The sequence below is a fragment of the Ailuropoda melanoleuca genome, chromosome 15 (genome assembly GCF_002007445.2).
Source record: "Ailuropoda melanoleuca isolate Jingjing chromosome 15, ASM200744v2, whole genome shotgun sequence".
Lineage (NCBI taxonomy): Eukaryota > Metazoa > Chordata > Mammalia > Carnivora > Ursidae > Ailuropoda > Ailuropoda melanoleuca.
Window position 1 is genome coordinate 80,094,825 of NC_048232.1, and position 14,871 is coordinate 80,109,695.

Genomic DNA, 14,871 nt, shown 5'->3' on the forward strand with positions numbered 1-14,871 from the left:
GCATTTATTTTTTTCTCCAAACACTTTCCTTTTTGTTATCTTTCCTTGTTATATTGTCCCTTGTGTGTTGAACACCACCCTCCTTCCTCTCTCTCTCCTTTTCCCTCTCTCTCTTCTCCTCCGTCTCTCTCTCTCTCTCTCTATCCCTTTCTCCCCCTGCCCTGGCCTGCCTCTGTGTCAAGTACACTATTTTCTGGAATGTCAAAAAAAAAAAAAGGATGCTTTTGCCACCACTGATCACTGTGTACCACTGAAAGAACAATCCTTTGACGGTGTGAAGGGACCGCCATTTCTGAATCCACACCCCATCCTACGTTCCTGCCCCAACAACGGCGGGTTGACGTCTTGCAACGTCCTAGTTGCCATGGCTACAGATGCACGCAAAAACGGACCGCAATCCCTGCCCTCCTGGAGCGCGCAGTCCAGGGGCGGAGACAGACAGCAAAATCGCGAGGAGACTATGTACTGTGCGAGAAGGTGGTAAGTACTCTGTAAAGAAAAAGAAGACAGAGTAAGGAGGACTGTAGGAGGGGTGCACGTGGGGTTGTTGATTGCAACCGCAGACAAGTCGGTCAGAGAAACCACCCTGTGAGAAAGCCGTTTTGCTTTCTTTTCACAGAGAAGGAAACAGGCGTGGAGAGGTGACATAACGGGCCCAGGAACTCCCAGGCTGCAGTGGTTGGAATGAACCCAGGCCCGTGTGGCTGCAAAATTCTTTCACCTACACCGCCCGCCACGAAGCCTCACCTGAAAACTTCCATGACTTACACGGGACCTAAATTTGCTGTTTTCTGAAAAATGCTTGCAAACATAAAAAACAATGGATAGTTTACATTGAGGACACGTCTGAAAATGAAAGGACAGACCCAAAGAGGCACATGGTGGGTCTGGCTTAAAGTTCAGTGTCGCGTTCCCTGGGCATCATGGGAGTGAGGGGGATTAGGGCAGAACTGCCACTCTGCAAGGCGGAGGGCAGCTGGAGCGAGTGGCATTTGCAGAGTCAGGTGGGTCAGAACTCAGATTTCCTGACGGGCTCAGGCTGGGCCCTCGATGGGGGACACTTAATGGGATACAGAATACAGTCCAGGGCTAGCAGTGACCATGAGCACAAGGCCACTGTAGGCCAGGGTATGTGCGTAGAGCCCCCTGGAGGTTGCAGGGTGGAAGCGAGGGACCTGGGTTCAAGTTCTGGCTCTGCCCGTGTGGCCTTGGTGTGTGATGTCACTCCTGTGTGTCTAGTTCTGCTCAGTCGGAAAGGGCAGTGGGGGCGGGAAGGGCAGTGTGAGTGAGCAAGGCCTCACAGAGTTTGTTCCTCAGTAAAGGGTTCAGGTTTGCCTTCCCAGGTGAGGATGCTTAGGAATGTGGGGCTTGGTTCTATGGAAAACTGCTGCTCAGAACCGAAGACCTTGGGGGCTATTCTCTGGGAACTGGTTGGGGAGGTTTGCTAGAGAATAGAAGATTCTGGGGGGTACCTAAATGGGTGGGCCCATAATGCCTGCTCCCTACCCAAAGTGTCTATTCTGGTGACTGTTACAATCCACCTGGACTTTGGTGGACTTTAAAAGCAGAAAGGGGGAGAAAATCAATTGGTTATTTTTTCCTTGCTTGCAGAGACTGAGGCTGCTGCTAATTTTCCGCTAGCCAAGTAGGAGCTGCACAGCCCTAATGATGGACTCCTTCTGAATTGAATTAATGAATTTTGTGACTCATTATTATTCTTTTAAAAAAGAAGCACGAGGAAGAACAAACGAACCATCCTGACTGCCTCACCCCCTTTTCCTCTCTTGGCTACTCTCTTGTCACATGTCCTTATGATGTTTGAATTAATTTAAATAATTTGAAGAATTCAAAATCAATCCATTGATAAATATTTTTATGCACCTATTATGTGCAAAGTGCCTACAAAGAGTCAAGTAACCTTGGGAATTCTGGAGGGATATGTATATCACGTGATGGTTCATTAGGAACTTCCATATTCAGCTCATCCACACTTAAAAGTAGGATTAGCTGGGTAAGGCTGTTGGCATTCCTAAAATAAAAGATAGATACTTTCCTTCTGGACAGCAAGAGAGCCATGGCTGAACCCAGCGTGGAGCCCTCGCCACTTCGCAGGCCAAGCAAAGGGTTTGCAACTATAAAGTTGGCAAAGACAGTTCAAGAAAATCGAGACACTTCTTGCTCAAAGAGAGTAGGGAGGTAGAAAGGGTGGCAGAGCCACCGTGAGCAAGCAGCACGTGGAAGCAAAGACGGGAAAAGCCGTGGATGGAAGAGGGACTCAGAAATTCAGCAGAGAGAATGTGACAGTGGAGACAGGAAGATTTCTGCCCTGCTTCACAGCAAGGAAAGGGGCAAGAAAGGGAGGGCGGTTTCTGCTATAGACCACGTTGTACTGCTGCTGGCTCCTCCTCTGCGGGGCTGGAAATCCTTTGAGGGAGACGTGGAGCCCACATAGAGGGGAGGGAGGCGCAGGAGAGAACAAACACAGAGTGAATTTCTTGCTGCCCCTGGAGACATGATTCCTTTAGGTGACAACAGAGGTTAGTATCCTGAGCAGCAAGCCACAGCACGGCCCAGAGATGCCTCGTTCAGAAGCGCTGTTTTCATGTCCTGTTGTGGATTTTTTTGAACTGTTCCCTGAAAGGGCCAACTCATCTCTCCATTCGGAGGCTCTTAGCACAGCTTTCCTGAAAAGTTCAAGGACTTCTCCTATCAGGCTCCACCTACCTGTGTCCACATGCAGTCCGTCCCACCCCATCAGTCCCGCTAAGGGCCCCAGTCTGCTAGGGAGTTCAAGTTCACATGCAGAGACGCGGCTATTCACTCTGCAGAGGGAAAAATAATAAAGATTGTAGCTTCTTCTTGGTTGCTTTCCTCTCCTGCTATGTGTCAACCCTTAACAGGTGGCCCTGTCCCTCCTCATTCTTCAGCAGACTGATTCACTTCAAAAGCAGCAACAGGGGCAGGGAAATATTTTCTGATTTTTATTTTCATCAAGAAGTGATGAAAAAAAGAAAACATCTCAGGCGACAAAAAACCCGAGTGGAAACCAGAAAAGTGGAAGAGATCAGAAGCAGGCAGGGTTGTTTTTCATCTGGACTTATCAGCATCATCTTGGGGAGATTTGAAATCTGTTCACAACTATTTTTTGGGGGGGCTGTGGGCAGGAAACACCATAAAGAGGCGATGGGGGAATCTTTTTTGAAAGTCTGATTTCTCACCAAAAAAACATAGATTGCGGGAAAGGTGAAGCGCTGACAGCCTGATCTCCATAAAGGCTGACCCTATTTTGAATGCTCCAGAAAGCCAGTATAGGAACACTGCACGATAACAATCTACGCCAAGCTTCAGAAACACGTGCTCTTACGGTCTTCGGAAATCAGTGCAGTCTTTGAAAATAAGTGGCTTAAAATCTTTAAACGACTTCCTAAGTGGCCAAAGCCCCACTTCCTAGGGCGGTCTCAGGCCCACAAAGCCCCATAGGGACAGATGCTTTGGAAATTGAAGGCCAGGTTGTACTGGGGCCGCGAGCACCCACCCTTCCTGCCTGGGCCTTGGCTACAAGTGGGAAAGGAATAGCATCCTAAAGGGAGCTTGGCCCAGCCCTCCTCGCACTGCCCGGAGGCCCCAGGTCTGGGAGAAGGGCCAAACCCACAGCTCCGGTGCGCATCACACAACCCTTGGGAAAGTGTTGTCATCCTAACCCTTTTAGAGATGGTTCCTGGCGGGGGGGAGCGGTGGGGTGGGAGGAGAAGGGTGGAGGGTGGCAGGGGGTGCAGCGTGGAGAGAAAATTAAAGGGGTTAGGCAGCACATTTGGGGTTGTAGGCACCAAACAGATGGAATTTAAATGAAAATAATTCAGCTTTTTAATACACAAGTGATCCAAAGCCACCTTAGTCCTCTTGCCTTCTGGGAATTATAAAATGTTTCAGAGATCACAGTACGAAGAATCTGCAAGTAAAACCCCTGATAACAAAGTATATTTATACCAACTTACCAATTTCTGAGTACATTTCTCCTAAAATGTTCCATCTTTCCTCTAATTTCTTGGCTGCATATCTCCATCCATCTAACTAAAATCCAAGGAAGGCAAATTGCTACTATGATCATTTCCCTAAAGCAGCTCTCATTCACTTTGCTTTTCTTCTCTTTTGGAATAGAAGCCTGCCATAAATGTTTAATTAAATGGAAGCCTTTCCACTGTTAATGACAAGCTGCTTGAAAGGCTTTTCATTTTTTAAGGACGGGTGCGTTTAAAACAGTCCCTATTAATTTCCTGATATTGATTCTCTGGCTGGGGAAGAGCATAGAGTATTCAGCATACAGCTTCTCTGCAGACTATGTTCAAGGCAGCGGTTTGGATTGAGAAAGGGCACCAAATGCAGTATGCGTCAAATAGACCATCGCTCAATGAAGTCACTTAGCTATTCAAAACATGTTCAGCCATCACTCAACCGTTTGCACCAAGAATGTTGGGAGGGGGGCACGAAACTGGTGCTCTTCCCCAGACATAACCATTTCCCAAAGAGCAGCTTTTGCTCAGTTTGGGTTAGACCCTGGGGCCACATCAGTTTCCCTCTCTTCTCCCCCATCTCCTGGCTTCAAGTCCCCGCATTGCTATCCCATGTTGAGCTTAACAAACGATCCTGCAGTCCCCGCTTCCCAGCGCTGCCTCCAACGGCCTCCGGCGTTGGTTCATGTCAGAAGCAAAGCACATAAGCCTTTCTCTCCACACAGAAACATGTATCTCTGTTCACATCTTTCTATGGGCAGCCGTAGCTTGTACATACAGATATGGATATATATAGCCATTCAAATGCAGTCCCTCATATTCAAGTCTGTTGCTAAATGCGGGTTGTATGACCTGCAGGAGTTTGTTTCTTTTTTTTCCCTGTGCTTATTAATGTATCTCAGAAACACATGCCTTCATCTGTATCCTGATCCCCCAGGCTTTACACCGTGGGGACCCCTTGGCCCACAGCACATCCACAGACACACATGTCTCAGTGACCCTGCAAGATCAAGGCAAACAGCTGATACCCCCAGTCCACTGCCCCCCCTTCTCCCCCTCAAGCTCTCCAAGCTCTCGCCTCCCTCCTGGCCTCCCAGCACAATGTCTGATGCTCAAGCTGGCTGCAATGCTGACTGTACTCGCTTCTGGATAACAGACATGTCACTCTGCGTGGAAGTGAATTGGTTCTCAGCCTAACCTGCAAGTGAATTGCTGTTTATTAGAACTTGGGCTAGTTTCCTGTGAGAGACGTATGTATTTTTAGACTTCGTAAACGTTAAAACACACACACACACACAACGCAGCCAGTCGCCCCGAAAGATATGTGTGGCTCATAGACATTACGAAATGCTCTTGAACTCAGCTTGAGATCCTGGAATAATTAGGATTTACCAAATAAGGATTCTTAGAAACAACAGTTTTTTTTTTTTTAAAGGAGATTTGTAGATGATGATGTGTCTGGGACTTTTGGGGAGTAAGGGGAGGAGGAGGGGGTAAGGAAGAGCATTTTCGAATTCTTCATTATGAAAAGAGGAGCAGTGTTGAGAGAAGCAATTATTTTCCCCCCTTGTAGATGGCAGTGCTACACCAAATGGCAAATCCTAATGATTCCAAAGCAGGCAGAGCTCATTTGACTTTTAAAGACAATCTCTTGTTGTTTTCATCATATCATAAATTATTCCAATGAAGAGGTTTAGGGGAAGGGGGCTGGTGGAAGCTGGAGAGTTCAGTATGGTTTTTGCTTATTGATTTTCTTTCCTCTGAAACTAACCCAACCAACCTTGATATGTGGTGGAAGGAGTGAAGTAAGAAAATGGTGGAATGTAAAGGGGACTTATTTGGAGGAGGGTGGGGAGGGGGAGTGAGAAGGGGAGGGGTGAGGTGGAGAGGGGGAGGAGATGGGAAATCAAATACCTTCTAGGCAGCAGGTTCTCCATAATCCAGAATGGGTCATAACTTCCTCGTTCTTTTTGCTGGTTTCATTCTCACTGACACTTTTGGTCTTGCAAACCCCTCTGGAGTAGAGCCAATAGTCGGTTCCCACAGCTATGGTCATCAGACTGAAGGCAGCGAAAGCACCAACGGTGGTTAAAAGCATTTGAACACCTCGATCAAACAGCCCCATAATTCTTCATTATATAAACACCCAACCGACTTCTTGTTCTTGGGAGAGTGTGTGTGAGGGTGCAAGTACTAAAGCAAAAATAATAATAATAATAATAAAAATAATTCCACTACTAATATAATGGATATATGTGTGAATAGAGACTATGGAGAGATATAAAAACAGGGAGGTAAGAAAGCTCACGGAAAAGAGTGTAAATTATAAAGATCACACGGGAAGAGAGGCTTGCCTTTTGAGATCAGAAACTGTTCCAGTTGCAGTAATTTTTTTTAAAAAAAGGAAAAAAATAAAAAGACACCCCCCACCCCCCCCAAGTGAGATGCCTTAATCTCTTTTCCTAAAATTCTGGTCTCCAGTTTCCATATGTGATAGCTAATTTGGAGATGGCTTCCACAGTGAACCAGGGAACAGCCGCATTCTCAACACAATCTCTCATGGTCGGGACCTAGACAGTTAGAGATTGTAAAAGCCGGGATGCAACCTTCGGTCTTCGTGCTCGGCTCTGCGGCCTGCGCCATGAAAATCCTTTGCTTCGCCAGTTCTCTTCCTTGCGGGGTCTCGGGCGCTTTCGTTTCAGACCAGACTTCCCAGTATTCTGTAAGCTCTTGATCTCAGCTGAACAGGTGCGGGGGTCTCGCCTTCCATGGTTTTGCCCCGGCGGCGGCGGCGGCGGCGGCGGCGGCAGCAGCAGCAGGGCGCGCAGGCACGGCGGCGGCGGCGGCGGCAGGACGAGCAGCGGCGGCGGTTATTGTTGTTGGTGGCGGGGTAGTGTTGGCGAAGTGGGGGAGGGAGGGGGTTTCTCCCGGAGAATCGAGGCGGGGTTCCCTCCCCCTATCTGCAAAGCTCCTGGAAACAAGGGAGCCGGCGTCTTGCTGCAGGATGGGCCGCGCGCCTGACCCCCCCCACTCGCTGCCGGCTCAGCCCCCGGCGGAGGCGCTCCCACCTACTGCATTACCGGGTGGTGCTGAACTGGACAGCTCCCTGCGCCGCCCGCTCCGCGCGCTCCCCGGCTCGCTGGGCGGCCCGCCAGGAGGGGGGCACGGGGCCTGAGTCCTCCCTCCCTTCGGGGGTGGCAAGGCCAGGGCAGAGCGGGAGGCTGCCTTTCCTCTTTTTACCCCTCTCCCCAGTCCTAAAATGAGCGCTCTCCTGGGCTCCCGGAGCTCAGAGGAAGGCGTAGCTAGAGATAGCTCGCTCGCTCTCTCTCTCTCACTCTCTCTCCCCTGCCCTCCCCCCTTGGTGTTTCTTCCAGCTCAGCCTCCTTCTCATTCCATCTCTACGTGCCCAGAGCTTCAAATACAACCCTCCCATCACAGTCAGATGGGCACAAAACTTCAACCCGCCGTTTCTCTGCCTGGAAGCGGTGAAAATATAGCCTGGATGAGTAACTACAAACACGGTCTATATGTGTTTTCACTTTGCTGTTTCGGGGAACTTGTTTTGTTTTATTTTATTGGCACGTTCGTTAGCCGCGTCTCATTTTGGTGGTTCCTCTCTTGTCTCTTTGTCTCTCTCCGGCTCACAGGGGGTGTGCAGCACTGTGTGTGTCTCTCTGTAGTTCCCTGTGAAATTCTGAATCTGCTCGTACAAGCCGACATTTTGGAAAGATTATTCATGGAAAAGGGGGTGCGAAAGGGTGACTGGTGGCTGGGGCTTGGGCAATGATTTCCATCTCAGGGATGAACATGTTTGCAGGGGAAGTGAGAGTAATGTGAATCCTTCTAAGTTTCTGTGTCATTCATAAACCGGATTGGAAGAGATAAAAATCTCCCCGCTGTGATCACTGAAATACATCACAACCCTCCCCTCTTCCTCAGCAGAATGCTATCCTGGGTTAATTACAGTGCTACCTCTTCTTTCTACATGTGCAACTTTTCCTTAATGTGACTCCCGGAGAAAGAAGCCCATCAGATTCCTGCTGCTACTGATTACATTTTTCTCTGATCAGTTTCGTAGTTAAGTGAGTGAGAACACATGAGGCGTGATGTCGGCACTGTTTTTCATTTTTGGGGGGAGGAGCCGAGAGAGAGGTGTGAGTCTGTTGGGTCCGTTGGGGGTTACAGATGTTTTAATTGCATAACTCAATTATTCCATACTTTCTTCTCTTTCCCTCCATTTTTGTCTTGAGATCATTTGACAGTTTCTCAGTGATTTGGTGATTATCGAAGAGTATGTAATAGATGACTGAATTAAAAACAGACTTTTGGGGGGGTTGTCTAACTTCTTTCCCTTAGCTGGGAGTTGGTCTGCAGGTATAACCAGTACAGACTTTTTGGTGTAGAAAAACAACCTGTTTCTCCACCCTGCAAACAACTTCCTTTTCTCAGGCTCTGTTCCTTTCTCAGAAGAGAAGGACTTCTACGAGGGGCAATTGCTGTGCTCCTGGCACGTGGGAGACGGTCCCGGTGTCTGGAGAACAGAAGCACAATTTCAGCAACCTCTGCTAAGATAACTTGAGGATCTAGCAAGATGTTTGCAGACTGAAGCTTTCTCCAGTTTGGTTTCTTGTCCAGTGAGGGCAGGGATGGGAGTTGAGATGGGAGAGGGACTGATGTGCTGATTCACTGAGCAGGGAACTTAGCAGGTTCAGCCAGTGGTTCGGGTGGGTGATTTTCTTGGCTCTGGTCCGTAGGAAAAAGTGAAGGGCAAGCAGGAAGGCCCCTCAGATGGGCTAGGCCTTTTGTGGGGGGAGTGGAGAGAGGCTTGGCTGAAGCCACGCAAGACTGAGCAGCTTGCCCTCTCCTACGCTTGTCACTTTGGTTGCCTCTGACCTGTCCACAAAGTCCCTTCAGACTAGAGATAGAGCCCTCCTTCTTATCTGCCCATCCCATTACAGACCAACCCCTGAATCTTTTGCTCAAAGGGAACCAGGAGCAGAGGCTCAGAAACTCCTGTCTGACCACAGAAGCTGCTAACGTCTTAGCCACTGACTGTAGCTGCAGCATTAGCAGCATTTGATTGATCTCCTGGACAGATAATCATTGAGAGGAGGAACGGGGCTTAGGGGCAATGCAATGGCTTTGGGCTGTCAGTATGGACAGAGCAGACTTCTGGAGACAGAACAGGCCTGAGGCCACAGGTTAGCCTCTGCTGCTTCACTGTATGACTGCAACCAAGTCGGTTTCCTAGAGCCTCAGTTTTACCGTATGTGAAATAAGCACATTGGTACCCGCCTCTGCCTCCTTTCTGGAGTCATTCCTAGCTACTCCCTGCTTTTCACCGCTGCCACCACCACCGTGCGCAGGCCTCTACCATCGCACTTCTGACACTTTACTGCGCGTGCATCATCTCTCTCACTGACCTGTGAGCCCTTGAGGTCCATACCTGTGTCTTATTCACAGTGATGGCTTGGGGACTTAGCACAGGGCTTGATATATAGCCGATGCTTGATAGCAATGGCTGAGTGATTGTAGTATGAGATGGGCGATGTGCCTGGCACACAGTAGGAGCTCAATAAATGTGGCTTGCCTCTTATGTCTTCTCCCCACTTTTACATCCGGTTTGGTCTCCCATGTTCTTCGTTTTCTGTTCCACCCTCCTTCCCCCTCACTGACCTCGCCTTCTCCTCAGGTCCCTTCTGCAGACCTGACCAGGCCGCCTGGGAAGAGCTGGCTCCGTGCGAGCCGCATTACACGGTTTGGGTCCACCGGGCACACATACTTAGCAGCTGCTGAATAGGAGCTCTTAGGGGCGCTGCTTTGTGTGCCTGTGGTTGGTTACTTGGGAAGGGCTTAGAGGAAATTAGCTGAAATGCCACAGGCCTATTTTGAGCTCCTTCTTTGATGGAGTGGAAATAATGTGGGATTTGGGTGCAGCAGACCTGGCCTTGAAGCACAAGGCTGCCATTTCCTCATTTTTGACCTTGGGCAGTCTCTTAACCTCTCTGGGAACCTCTCTTCATCTGTCAAGGAGGACCATGGGAGGAACCTTACAGTGGGGTTGTCAGTATCACATGTTAATACCAATAACAAAAGCTACCATGCCAGGCACTGATCTAGGCTGAATTCCACTATAACCCTAGGAGACACGTACGATCATGATTCCCATTTTACAGACGAGGAAACCAAGACGTGTAATGGTTTAAGTATCTGGCCTGAGGCTGCCCAGTTAGTAACAGAGCTGGGATTCTGGTCCAGCAGCTGAGCCTAAGGGCTTCTGTCTTACTCACTGTGCTTTGACCCAAGACACAAACTTTCTGAGTAAGGGTATTACACCAAGTTTATTTACTTCTCATCCACAGACTTGGCAAGAATTTAGGGAGTCACTTCTAGGTGCTGAGTGTTTTCACAGAGATTCTTACACCTACCTTTCCAAACCCTGTCAATGCAGATTACTATCTTATCCCGTAGGTGAGTAAGCAGAGGCTCAGAGAGGTCATATATCAAGTTAACTGGAAGAGCAGAGATTTGAACATTTGCCCTGCTTCAATGTCTGTAGCTCCAAGTCCCGCAGTTCATTTATTGGTTCAAAAAATAAAGCACCTACTATGTGTCCAGCACCATGCTAATCCCTGGGGACGTTGAACAGGACAGACATGGTCCCTTCCTCCAAGGATCTGGAGACAAGCAGGAGGAGCAGACAGTAAGGAATAGCCACACTGAGGTGAGGAGAACGTTAGGTCATGGAGACCAAACCCAGCCTGGGGGGAGAAGGACATCCCTGCTGGAGGACAAGACATTTAAACTGAGATGTAGGAATGAGAAAGAGTTAGCTAGGCCAGGATGGGGGTGGGAGGGTGAGGAGGAGCTGAGAAGAGGAAGAGCACTGTAGGTTGAGGGAACAGCATGGGCCAGGGTTTGAAAGGCAGCACGGTCGGGAAAAAATGATTGGCCAGTTTTAGGGAAAACATGCTAAGTATGGCTGATCTAAAGACAGTGATGGGAAGTGGTTTAGGCTAAGAACCTGGAGGTTATGGAAAGGAGGTTGGAGCGTAAGAAGCAGCCCAGAAGAGGCTGAGGGCACAGGGAATGTGAGAAGCGAACATGAAACCAGAGAGACAGCAGGGCAGCTGTGGCGAGGCTCCCCACAATAGATAATGGTGGCCTGGACCAGCAGTGACAATGGGGATGGAAAGAAGTGGAGATCTTTGGGGGTGTTGGGGAGAAAATTAATGCATATTGGTGTGCGTCACTGAGACAGCCACTCTGAGGAAGAAGCAGGCTGGAGTGGGGTGGGTGCGGGGTGTGGGGAGACTGAGAGTTCTGCTTTGGTCATGCATGTGGTTTTCGTTCCTCTTCGCTCCCTGCTCCCATTCTTCCTCTTGCAGTGTGTTCATTCATTCATTAGGACTATACATCATTCATTCAATTACATTCTATCTGCCCCCCCCCCCGAATTAAGCCTCACAAAGGCAGGGATTTTGGTCTGTTGTGTTCACTTTGTATTTCCAATAATTAGAATAGGGCCCAGCACATAGTAGGTGCTCTATAAAAGTGAATTACTTTATTGGTACAAAAATCTAAATGCATGTATCTGAATGTATATCTGCTCTGTGTTAGGCAATATGCTGAGGTGCTAGGGAGGCAGATGAGATTAAAATACCCAAATCAGGGAGATTGGCAAGCAGACAGCTAATTCCGGCACAGTGTGACCCAGACCAGGGAAGATCTGGGGTGTGTGGCATTCCCTGTTGTGTGCTCCTATGGCCCCCTGGGAATTCTCCTCTTGTGGTATTTCTTTCTAGATTTGGAATTTCTGTTTAATGGCCGGCACATAGTAGGTCCACAATACATTTTTTTTTTTTTTGCTGAATGAGTGAATGAATGAATGAAATGAAGACGTGTGCTATGGAATTCCAGAAGGACGCATTTATTTCTCTCTTGGGATATCTCAGAAGGCTTTGCTTTGCTGGTGAGATCGCTCGCAAAGGCCAGGAGTAAAGGTCACAATTGGGCAAGGAAGAGAGGAGGGCATCACGAGCAGAGGAATAGCACATACAAATGCAAAGGGATCTGAAGCAGTGTGAGGACCTCAGGAGGTTGGTGTGACTGATGGGGATGGAAGGAAGGCTGAGGCTGACTCCAGAGAGACTGCTGTGCCCAGGGTGAGGGGCCACTCACTGGGGTCCCTGCCCCTGTGGCCCTTGCCTGGGCAGAAGCAATGAAGTGGGAAGAGGACAGGCCATGGAGTCAGGCAGAGCCGAGTTTGAACCCCCGTTCTGCTAGTCCCTCTCTGTGTGTCTCAGCTTCCTCATCTGTAAATGGGGCTAATAGGTGCCTAGTTTTTTCCTACTTTAAGTCCTTTGTGCTTATTATTCCTTCTGTTGGAATGCTTTCCTCCCTGAACACTGGATCCCAAGCATCATTTAGGTCTTAGCTGAGAGATCACCTCCAGAGAGTCATTGCTGGTCACAGAACTTAACATGCCACTCTATATGACAGTGGCCTGTTTTGTTCATAACATAGTGCTTCTTGCAACTTGACATTTCTTGTTTATTATCTCAAGTCTCTCCCTGCCCACCTGCCTCCCCCAGAATGTCAGACCATACTGGTCTTGTTCATTACAGCATTCCCCAATGCCTTGAAAGTGCTGGAAATATTGTAGGTGCTCAGGGACCAGATATAAGCATTTGGAAGACCGTGGGAACAGGCCTCTAGAAGCTCCTGACACTTGCAGGTGGGGTTGGGGGGAAAGGTGAAGGTGGCCCCGAGATACTATGGGAGGACTGGGAGCACATGGCAGGGAGGCAGTACTTACCGGTGTCAGACTTGGGGAGGACAGTGCTGGCCTGGCTTCTCCATGCTGATCCTCACGGGCCTGCTCTGCTCTCTTGACCCATGCATAGGCCACCATGGGTGACTAGAGACTTCTAGCCCGGATAGCTGTTCAGCCCCGCACTGGAGCAGACACTGCAGGGAGGCCCCAATGGGGCTGGGAGGAAGCAGATGCTAGGACACATGGCAGGTTTCATGGTTGTGGTGCTGAGGGCAGCCGAGAGAGCCTCAGGGAGCCCCAAGTGTCTGCTGCCAGAGGGGGCTGGGAGAGTGGGCCTAGCCCAACTCGTAATGGAGTACGTGGGGTTAGTCCTGAGCTGGTGAGAACCAGAAGCTGAAAATCCACATGTGGACATTGCCATGACCAGAAATGCCACAGAGAAGCAACTTTCCCACCCAGAACTTGCAGCCCCCGTCGGAGCTTGGAATCGCCAAAGTTCTGTCCCACCCCGCCCCAGTCCCCTGGCTGGTATGCAATTTCTCCAGGAGCTGAGCCATGGTAGAGAATAGTATGATAGAAAATCAATCAGAGAGTTACAGAGTACGAAAAAGTAATACAATAAAGAGGACACATAAAGATGCCGAGGTGAAGCAAGAGACAGAGTGTTACAGGGCAGAAGGGCAGGGAGAGAAGGTGATTTCCGGTAACTCTCGGGGAATCCAGCGGTGGAGGAAGTGAGACGAAGGCCGTGTGCCTGGACAAGCAGGTTTGGGAGGGGACAGAGAATGAGTCTTGGGTGTCCTTTATGACCAGTTTTGGCCAACTTGAAGCCCCTCCTCTTCCACTACCCTCCCTCCCTCCTCTCCTCCAGTCAAACCAGACTCCATGCCTGGATCCCACGGCCATACGCCTACCCCAGGGCCTTTGCATCACAGTTTTGGTGTCTGGAATGCCTGTCTCCTGGCAGCTGATTCAATCCCTCCTTCCCACAACTGTCTGCTCAGAGACCCAACTGACCACTGGATAGAGAAGCCTGCCTGCCCCTCCTCCATCATTGCTCCTTCTTTACCTGCTGAAATTTTCTCATTAACCCTTAGTAGCAACCCCCCCCCATGTATGCATTTATTTTCTGAGTTCTAGTATAAGGGCAGGGGTCTGGTTGTGTTATTATTATCCTCCCTGCGTCTTCCACGGTGTCGGTCCCACAGTGTCTGGCGCGTAGTAAGTGCTCACCAAATATGTGTGTACTGCTCCAGAAAGCCCCTGGGCCAGTGGGAAGAGAAACAAGCTCCAGCAGGCGGGAGGAGGCGGGAAATCGGAATGGCCTGGTTGGAATATCCCGGGAGAGTTGGCCTGGAACTCTGCACAGGGAAGCCAACAGTGTCTTCAGAAAATGCTGGAGGTTTCTGGGAGGAAGGGCGGGGGAGACTTTTAAGGTCCCTGGGCAAAGTGGAACTTGAAGAGGTGACAAGCAGGAAAAAGAAAGGAGGGCACTCCTCTCTGTGCGGATTTCGGGCCGATCAAGAGGAGGGGCTGCTGAGCGGCAGGGCAGGACCACGAAGGAGCCGAGGGATGGGGTTCCGATGCTCTGAGCAGCGTGGCTTTGGGCAAGCGACCAAACATTCCCAAGTCTCAGCTGGCCTGTCTGGAAAATGGGGCAGCATTGCCAGCCTCGAGGTGCCATGCTGACAATTAAATGAAATATAAAAGTACTTCCAGTGCCTCCTTCATGGTAAGCCCTAAATAAATATTAGCTACATGTTAAGCTCCTATTGGTGTTATGTGCTTTGAATAAAATGCAAAAATGAAAAAGATGTGGTCCCTGCTCAGAGGCAGTCAGTCAAGTGGAGAGAGACCTGGCAGTGGTACTCAGTATGATGTGGACGGAGGGCGGGGCGGGCATGCGGACCCTGCGAAGTGTCACCTGGGTATTCAGCACGGGCTTCTGGGACTTGGTGGCTGCGGAGCCGGTTCTTGAAGGATGAGTGGAAGAGAAGAAGCAGAGAAGGGCAGGCACGGTTTTTCAGGCAGAGGGAACAGTAGGTCCAAAGATAGGGGAGGTGAAACGTTCACTCAACAAGAATT

At 49.6% G+C, this 14,871-nt stretch overlaps 1 protein-coding gene and 1 long non-coding RNA gene across 2 annotated transcripts in view; one reads left to right on the forward strand and one right to left on the reverse strand.

The window, feature by feature from the left end:
- Nucleotides 1-7,310, reverse strand: part of CACNG2 (calcium voltage-gated channel auxiliary subunit gamma 2) — a 109,672-nt gene extending 102,362 nt beyond the window's left edge. Inside the window, exon 1 of the mRNA XM_002914522.3 lies at nt 5,925-7,310. Coding sequence (XP_002914568.1) covers nt 5,925-6,135 — 211 coding nt within the window. The 5' untranslated portion in view covers nt 6,136-7,310. The remainder of the gene's footprint in view (nt 1-5,924) is intronic.
- Nucleotides 171-1,986, forward strand: LOC109488900. Its single transcript, XR_002141757.2, has 3 exons — nt 171-480; nt 620-881; nt 1,612-1,986. It is a non-coding gene; the product is annotated as an uncharacterized LOC109488900 (long non-coding RNA).
- Nucleotides 7,311-14,871: the final 7,561 nt, after the last annotated feature.